Below are 9,127 nucleotides of genomic sequence, written 5' to 3' on the forward strand. Positions count from 1 at the left end.
ATATAGCGCTTTTTACAACAGGTGTTGTCACAAAGCAGCTTTACAAAACAATCAGTATTACAGAGAGAAGAGAAAAGAAAAGGAGAGAAAATCCGGGTCCGAGCCCCCATGAGCAAGCCAGTGGCGACGGTGGCAAGGAAAAACTCCCTAAAAGAGGAAGAAACCTTGAGAGGAACCAAGACTCAGAAGGGGAACCCATCCTCCTCTGGTCGACACCAGATAGCAAACATTATTAGTATGAAGTATTATAGTAAAGTGGGAAAAGAAAAGATCTGAGGGTGAGGATTGCACAGCTCTGTAAAGCAAGAAGTTCAGTGGTGGTCAAACTGGTCCGGAAGGCTGGTGAGCAGCGGCACCAATCAAGGCAGAAGAGGCAACAGCATCAGACGCACAGGATGGGCAGCTGATCAGCTCGGCAGAGAAAAGAAAGAAAAAAACAGTTCTGTAAAGAGTGGCTGACCACAGGTTACAGTAAAACAGAGCAGTGGAGACTCCAGCAGGTCTAGACCTGACAGGGAAGACTAATCACCAAATGCTTGACTGTACAAAAGTTTTTAGCCTAGACTTAAAGATTGAGGCTGTCTGATTCCCGAACATTAGCAGGAAGATTATTCCAGAGCTGGGGGGCTTTGTATGAGAAAGCTCTTCCCCTCCTGATGTAACTTTATTAATTCTAGGTACCAGTAGTAAGCCAGCACCTTGTGATCTAAGTAGGCATGATGGTTCATAGTGGGAGAGGAGCTCACTCAGGTACTGAGGGGCCAGCCCGTTTAGAGCTTTGTGTCAGTAATAGAATTTTATAATCGATGTGAAATTTGACTGGTAACCAGTGCAGGTTTGATAAAACTGGACTAATATGGTCGAACTTTCTGGCTGCAGCGTTCTGGACTAGCTGAAGCTTGTTAAGGCTTTTGCTGGGACATCCAGACAGCAGGGCATTACAATAATCTAGCCTTGAAGTAATAAATGCATGAACTAGCTTTTCTGCATCCTGTAGGGATCATGCATTTCTTAATTTAGCAATGTTGCGGAGATGCAGGAAGGCTGTTCTAGAGATATTAGTTATATGTGTGTCGAAGGATAGATCAGCGTCTATCATGACACCAAGATTTTTAACAGATAAGCTTGATGAAACTGAGAGATTAAGTGTTAAATTAGACAGTTTGTTTCTGGCTAATTTTGAACCCAGAAGCAGGACCTCTGTTTTGTCTGAGTTAAGTAGCAGAAAATTGCTTGACATCCAATCTTTTATGTCTTTTATACAGTCCTCAATCATGCCAAGTTTAATTTTGTCATTTGGTTTGCTTGATATAATAACTGGGTGTCATCGGCATAGCAGTGGAAATTTATGCCGTGTTTACTGATAATGGTGCCTAGTGGTAGCATATATATATTGTGAATAATATAGGTCCTAAAACAGAGCCTTGTGGAACACCATACATTACGTTTGCACGAACAGATGATTCACCCTTTACATTAACAAACTGATATCGATCAGTGAGGTAGGACCTGAACCAGGAAAGAGCTGTTCCTGTTACCCCTACAAGGTTTTCTAGTCTATCTAGTAGGATAGAGTGGTCTATTGTGTCAAATGCTGCACTAAGGTCAAGGAGGACTAACAACGACACATTTCCTTGGTCCGTGATTAATAGAAGATCATTTATAATTTTTACTAATGCTGTTTCTGTACTATGATGTGGCCTAAAACCAGACTGAAATTTTTCATGTAGATTATTCCTATGCAAATAAGAGCTTAATTGTTTGGTTACCACTTTTTCCAGGATCTTCGATATAAAGGGGAGATTTGAGAGGTCTATAATTTGATAGTTCACAGGGATCGAGATTAGCTTTCTTAATCAGCGGTCTAATTACTGCAAGTTTAAAAAATTTTGTGATATATATCCGAGACTAAGAGAGGAGTTTATTATTGACAGAATAGGCTTAGTTATTTCTGATAAGATTTCCTTGAGTAGACCTGTAGGAATTGGGTCTAGAATACAGGTCGATGGTTTTGCAGAAGAAACTATTTTGACTAGTTCATTTTCTTGGAGTAATGTAAACGATTCCAGCCTATCTGCAGTGACTCTAATATTCTCAGGGTCTAGACTGGATTTATAAGCCAGCATGTTTGTGGAGTTTAACTGTGCATTCAGAATTTTCGGTCTAATTTTTTCGATTTTATCACTAAAGAAATTCATAAAATCATTGCTGCTATAGGCCATCTGGTCATCTGGGGTTCAGTGACTCTTTTGTTCTCTGTTAGTTTAGAAATTGTGCTAAATAATAGTCTAGGATTGTTCTTATTGTTTTCTATGAGAGAGGAGAGATAGGCTGAGCATGCTGCAGTAAGAGCTCTTCTATAGTCTATAAGGCTCTCCTTCCAGGCGGACTGGAACACTTCTAATTTAGTCGGACGCCATTTTCGCTCTAGTTGTCTGGCAGTCTGTTTTAAAGCTCGAGTGTGATCGTTAGACCAAGGGGCGAGTTTTTTCTGCCGTACTATTTTGCTTTTTAATGGAGCTACACTGTCTAACGTAGATCGAAGAGTATCCTCTAGGAATTTGGTCATAGTATCTAATTCAGTAGGATTAGATGGACTGCTGACTGAAGTTGATAACTGCGGGAGGTTTCTGATAAAGCTGCCAGCTGTGGAGGAACTTATAGTCCTCTTAACCTGATAACATGGTGATGAACGCACATTACCACTAAACTGGATTTTGTATGAGATTAAGTAATGGTCTGAGACGGCTTTGCTCTGGGGGAGAATGGCTAAGTTAACTATGTCTACACCAAAGGTCAGTATTAAGTCTAGAGTGTGGTTGAGGTAGTGTGTGGGCCCTTTTATAATTTGGGTGAATCCCATGGAGTCTATGATAGATATGAATGCCTTACTTAATGTGTCGTGAGGGTTGTCAATGTGGACATTAAAATCTCCGACAATTAATATTTTACTTGAAAACGTTATTAGGCTTGATAGAAACTCAGCGAATTCCTGTAAGAACTGAGAATACGGACCGGGTGGCCTGTAAATTGTGATTAATAAAAATGAATGTTTATTTGTTCCTTGCTCAAGTATATTAAGTACAAGAACTTCAAAAGATGAAAATGTAGGTCCTACTTTCTGGTTCACGCCTAAAGCTTTAGTATGGATGGTTGCTATACCTCCACCCCGACCGCTTAAATGATCTGTTCTAAGCTGTACTGAGTCCACACACCCCGCCTCGCCTCCAGGCTTTTATTCTACTGTTCTGTTTTAAAACATTCGGTTATGAAAAAGGTCCAAATACCAACTTTTCACCTGGAGAAACTGATTTTAAGGTTCACAATTAGAACCACTGCAGAACCTCTTGAGGGAACACTTACACTGTACCTCAATGAACAAGAAATGTACCAACAGAACCTTCATTCCAAGTATGGAAGCATAACAGGTGTGTGTTTGCTGGATCAATCTGGTCCTCCAAACATGAGGATAGAGCATGAATGTGTTCTAGACTGTGACCCCTTTTCTTAGACAGTCTTTTAAGGAACGTGTGTGTAAAGCTGAGTTTAGTGAGTTTTGTATTAAAGCTGCTCCATCGAGTTCATAACTACTGGTCAGTTTTAACTTGAGCTGGATAAACTGAGGTTTCACTTAATGTGACAAAGCCTCTTCGCTGTAGCAGATGAACTAAAACGGCTTATCAAACACTGCATTCCTTCAGTGCGTCCCTCAGAATTTCCTTCAACACTTTTCTTAGAAATACTTATTCACAACACAGAGGAAAAACAGAAAAGGTGCGCTGGAGCAGTTTCTGATGGTAACTGCAACACTGGGGGAGTCCTTTAAATAAAATCCTACACAAGGCCACTTCACTGTCCACATAAAAACAGTCCCATGGAGGAATCCGGGAAGAGGACATGGCAATGAGTAGACTGGAGAATGAATGAAAGAGGGGGCATCAGTATCTGTATTTGGTGGAGTAGTCTGGAGGGACACCACCAGACCTCGTCATTTCCTGGCTCCCCTGTAGACGGTCTCCATTATGTCTATCATCTCCTGCTTGTCCTCCATGGTCCAGTTGATCTTGTTACCCGTCCCGAGGTCAATCGTGATGTGCTTGTTCCTGCGACACAGAGAAGAAAGGCAGGAAATAAAATTATGGTTTTGTTCCCAAATGCGTCACAGAGCACCGTAATAATTTTAATCATGATTTATGATGTTGGGAGGGCTTTAGGATCACAGTACACCAACCTGTTGGCTGGTGAACCATAACCCTGCTTGACCACTGAATGAGTCCACTCTTACAAAAAGATGGCTCTTTGAGGGTTCTTTAGGAATTTAGATTCTTTAGGTCTTTAAATTTTATATAGAAACATGAGTGTTGAAAAAAGCCGTTGCATGACTAAATTGTTCTTTTCAGCAGGAAATTGATGGAGAATGAGTTGCATATGGTTCTGTATAGAATGGTTTTGAAAAGGGTTCTATATAACTCCAAATGAGACAAAACCAAAATAAGAAAGAAAGAAAGGAGAGGGAACATTTTAAGTGTGTGCACATTTTCATTGTAGCCAGGTGTTCTTCATCTTCTCGCACGCACCTGCTGAAGGAGTCGACTCCGGTTCCGATTCCACGTGATGCCTATCAATGGAGTCGACTCTATGAATCGATTCCTCACCACAGTTTTCTCGATTCTTGATCCCAAAGACAGCGAAACCACGGCGAACCGTGAGGTGCAGCGATATAAAACGTACGACATTAAGCACATACGACGCTATTATGGCCGAGCATGAAGTCACGGGGGGCAATCAACTCCAAAGTGCCTGGAATCAGAGAGCCGACTCTTTCCGGAATCGACTCCCAAGTCTATTAAAGGCTGTCGGGAGCTGCAGCGAGTTCACACCAGTTTTGGGGCCTTTGACCTCAAACATGGCTTCATTGCAGCCCGCCATCGTCCTGCTCCTGCTTCTGACTCTTGCTTGCGGGCTGAGGCAGGGCAGTGTGATGATTGAGACCCTGAATTCAGAGCAGGCCATCGACCCAAGCGAAGGCACCTTAGATGAAGGAGGCGCAGAGCAGCAGGATGGCTCGGCAGAAGGCCAGAGATACTTGGTGTTTTGTGGTGAAAATGCTATGGCGGTAGTTTTGCCCCCAGGCTCTCTCTCTGAGATGCAGGTCTTTGGTAAGCAAGCTGTTTCGATAGTCCTACGTTTTTCATCGAGGTGGGCAGGGAGCGGTTCTGTTTAACGTTTTTCACCTACATGTTCCTCTACACAAGCAGTGGGTGCCCAGATGTTAAGAGCCATTTTGTCCCTTTTAATGGAAATCACACCATGTTGGGAGCCGCAACACCAGCTATGTCCTGTGCATCAGTGTGTTCTAATATACCAGTATATAATGCTATATACTAGCAGTCTAACTGTGCCCTAGTTTAAGCTTCAGCTCAGCTGAGTAACAGCTCTGGGAGGAAACTTCTCTTCAAAAGTAGAACAGTTTATTGTAAAACGTCTCTCCCTTCGACCAGCTTCTTGTTCAAAGTTCCCTTTTCCACCTTAAATTGTACCTGATGCGCCAGAACGTAACTGCTGCTGCATTTACGGGGTGTTTCACAGTTTGTCGTTGCAGATTAATCGTATCAAGAAACCAGCTGGAGTGACTATAAATGCAACTCTAATCCCTTTGTCTCCAAATTATTGATGTTCATCTTAAATCTCCCTCTCTGCCATTTCTTTGGCTACTAGCTGGGTGAGACTGTTGTCGGTGTTGCTGTGGTGACCAGCAGTCTGTGCTGATCTTCAGGGTTAAAGGGTGAATTAGCAGTTCTACATTAACTCCAGCGTTTAAGACCATTTACTGTTAAACTGTGTTCAAGGATCAGCAGAGCTTCATTTTACTGTAAAGGAGGATTATTTTATCTACTAATTCTGCTGTGGAGCGCTTCAGGAGCTTCAACACACACCAGCACATTAAACTCAAATGAAGTGAATTGGGAACTAACTGAGTGGATGAAATGGCACAGAGGGAAAAGATTACTTTCCTCTTGAAGAGCTTTGCAAAGGACACATCTGTTGGTTTTACTTTACTACATGTAGCTCAGTTAGTGGAATGGAAAAGGAGCTCCTGAACTCCCCTAAATGCTTTTAACCTCTACTAAAAGTCTCCTAAACGCTGTTTGCCCTGATGCAAGTTTTCCCAATCGGTTGATGGAAGCTTTATTGGCGTGGACATGCTGAGTTACAGTGAGTTCTTTCTCAGATTCATCAGGAATGTATCCTGTCTTCGGCCTTCCAGAGGCCTGTGACTACTCTCTAACCAGGGAAAACGGGAGGGTTGTTCTTCACATCCACTTTGCTGGCTGTCCTGTCACTGTTGAGGTGGGCAACATGTTCTTAATTTATCAGCATTAATAAACTAGATCAACTATACAGGTAAATGATCATGTTTTCAGTTCATTTTCTACACCACTGATATACAAACCTAGATGCTGCTTTGCCTGTTCTCTGAGGTGATTATGCTGGGTGAGGCTAAGATACTGCAAACTGAATAGGAGTTGTATAAACGTGGTGGTTTTGTATGAATGTTTGCAGGAGGGCAGCTACACTCTGAGATTCCTGTATCGTAACAGCGCTGGGCAGCTTGAGATCGTCACAGTGTCCTGCAGTAACTCCAGTCACGCGCCCTCTTCAAAAACGCGATCTTCACGCCATCCTGTTCTGTCCTACCCTGCTGTCAAGATATCCCCTCCCCAAGCAGTGCAGCTGTACTTTCCCTATGGGGAGCCAGTGTCCGTTCCCCAACCTGATCCACTGCCACTGGCAACACTGACCGCTTCCCCATTGGATCTGCTGTTCTTTCCTGAATTTGATCCGCTGTTCCCTGCACCAGGGGTTCCACTGCCGGCTTTCCAATGGGAACAACCGTCTCCTACACCAACCAGTATGCATGTGCCGGCGATGCCCTCGTCTCTTGGGCGTCGTTCAAAATGCAAACAACGAGGTGAGTCTCCCTGTTCTGCTGCGAACAGTACTGCATGACTTGCTTTCAGAAGGCTGTACAGATGTTACTGCTGGGTGTAAATCTGACGGGGTGGTGGGGAGCTGGCTGAGACTGGGTGGATATCCCTGCTGTCAGAACCTCCCTTTTTATCATTATTCAGTTTGTCATAATTTGAAAATGCCTTTCCTTTTATATAGTTTGTAAACTTCATGAGGAATGGACCAAAAAAATGCCCCAAACTTGGTCTGGTATTATTAACTTAAATTAAAGTTGTCCTTTTCCTGTGAACTTGGTATTTGTGATGCAAGGTTTTTTTGAGAGCACAAAATGCTTTTTGTTTTGTTTAGTTTTGGCCAGACATTTGTGAAAATTATGTAATATTTCAATACTCAATATGCATGCTAAAATATTGGTATGTAATGTAGTTTTAATGTCATTGTGTATATAAAATTGATCTACCATGTAATGGTTGTCCTGTTCCTTACACCAGGGGATCGACTCCTCTCCCCGATTGGAGCCACTGTCCCTACACCAGTGGAGCCACTGTCCTCTGCTGAATTTGGTCCACTGTTCCCTACACCAGGGATCGACTCTCCTCTCCCAGATTGGACCCACTGTCCTCTCCTGTATTGGTCCACTGTCCCCTACACCAGTGGAGCCACTGTCCTCTCCTGTATTTGGTCCACTGTTCCCTGCACCAGGGGATCGACTCTCCTCTCCCAGATTGGACCCACTGTCCTCTGCTGAATTTGGTCCACTGTTCCCTACACCAGGGATCGACTCCTCTCCCGATTGGACCCACTGTCCTCTGCTGAATTTGGTCCACTGTTCCCTACACCAGGGGATCGACTCCTCTCCCAGATTGGACCCACTGTCCTCTCCTGTATTTGGTCCACTGTTCCCTACGCCAGGGGATCGACTCTCCTCTCCCCAACTGGACCCACTGTCCTCTGCTGAATTTGGTCCACTGTTCCCTACACCAGGGGATCGACTCTCCTCCCCCCAAAGGAAGCCACTGTCCCCTACACCAGTGGAGCCACTGTCTCTCCTGAATTTGGTCCACTGTTTCCTACACCAGCGGATCGACTTTCCTCTCCGCGATTGGACCCACTGTCCTCTCCTGAATTTGGTCAACTGTTCCCTACACCAGGGGATCGACTCTCCTCTCCCAAAGGAAGCCACTGTCCCTAAACCAGTGGAGCCACTGTCCTCTCCTGAATTTGGTCCACTGTTTCCTACACCAGGGGATTGACTCTCCTCTCCCGATTGGACCCACTGTCCTCTCCTGAATTTGGTCAACTGTTCCCTACACCAGGGGATCGACTCTCCTCTCCCCGAGTGGACCCACTGTCCTCTCCTGAATTTGGTCCACTGTTCCCTACACCAGGGGATCGACTCTCCTCTCCGCGACTGGGGCCACTGTCCTCTCCTGTATTTGGTCCACTGTTCCCTACAACAGGGGATCGACTCTCCTCTCCCCGAGAGGACCCACTGTCCTCTCCTGAATTTGGTCCACTGTTCCCTACACCAGGGGATCGACTCTCCTCTCCGCGACTGGGGCCACTGTCCTCTGCTGAATTTGGTCCACTGTTCCCTACACCAGGGGATCGACTCTCCTCTCCCCGATTGGACCCACTGTCCTTTCCTGTATTTGGTCCACTGTTCCCTACACCAGGGGATCGACTCTCTCCGCGATTGGACCCACTGTCCTCTCCTGAATTTGGTCCACTGTTCCCTACACCAGCGGATCGACTCACCTCTCCACGACTGGGGCCACTGTCCTCTCCTGAATTTGGTCCACTGTTCCCTACACCAGGGATCGACTCTCCTCTCCGCGGTTGGACCCACTGTCCTCTCCTGAATTTGGTCAACTGTTCCCTACACCAGGGGATCGACTCTCCTCCCCAATGGAAGCCACTGTCCCCTACACCAGTGGAGCCACTGTCCTCTCCTGAATTTGGTCCGCTGTTCCCTACACCAGGGGATCGACTCTCCTCTCCCCGATTGGACCCACTGTCCTCTCCTGAATTTGGTCCACTGTTCCCTACACCAGGGGATCGACTCTCCTCTCCGCGACTGGGGCCACTGTCCTCTCCTGTATTTGGTCCACTGCCTACACCAGGGGTTCAACCGCCCACTTCCCAATGGGAACAA

The 9,127-nt window shown here is 45.2% G+C and overlaps 1 protein-coding gene and 1 long non-coding RNA gene across 2 annotated transcripts; one reads left to right on the forward strand and one right to left on the reverse strand.

Annotated features, from left to right (window-relative positions):
• Positions 1–3,920: 3,920 nt before the first annotated feature.
• On the reverse strand, positions 3,921–4,471 carry LOC119262521. Its single transcript, XR_005129728.1, has 2 exons — positions 4,232–4,471; positions 3,921–4,103 (listed from the first exon to the last, which is right to left on the reverse strand). It is a non-coding gene; the product is annotated as an uncharacterized LOC119262521 (long non-coding RNA).
• Positions 4,472–4,741: 270 nt separating this feature from the next.
• LOC119262366 lies at positions 4,742–8,282 on the forward strand. Its single transcript, XM_037534086.1, has 4 exons — positions 4,742–5,159; positions 6,233–6,351; positions 6,565–6,973; positions 7,885–8,282. The coding sequence occupies exons 1-4, from the start codon at positions 4,757–4,759 to the stop codon at positions 8,223–8,225; spliced, it is 1,272 nt and encodes a 423-aa protein (XP_037389983.1). The 5' UTR covers positions 4,742–4,756; the 3' UTR covers positions 8,226–8,282.
• Positions 8,283–9,127: the final 845 nt, after the last annotated feature.

This window comes from Pygocentrus nattereri, chromosome 1 (genome assembly GCF_015220715.1).
Source record: "Pygocentrus nattereri isolate fPygNat1 chromosome 1, fPygNat1.pri, whole genome shotgun sequence".
Taxonomy (NCBI): Eukaryota; Metazoa; Chordata; class Actinopteri; order Characiformes; family Serrasalmidae; genus Pygocentrus; species Pygocentrus nattereri.

Coding starts and splice junctions, on each gene's coding strand:
- LOC119262366 (XM_037534086.1), top strand. CDS start 4,757: ATGGCCGAGCATGAAGTCACGGGGGGCAATCAACTCCAAAGTGCCTGG. Junction 5,160..6,232: donor CTCTGAGATGCAGGTCTTTG/GTAAGCAAGCTG, acceptor GTTCTTTCTCAG/ATTCATCAGGAATGTATCCT. Junction 6,974..7,884: donor TTCAAAATGCAAACAACGAG/GTGAGTCTCCCT, acceptor TCCCTACGCCAG/GGGATCGACTCTCCTCTCCC.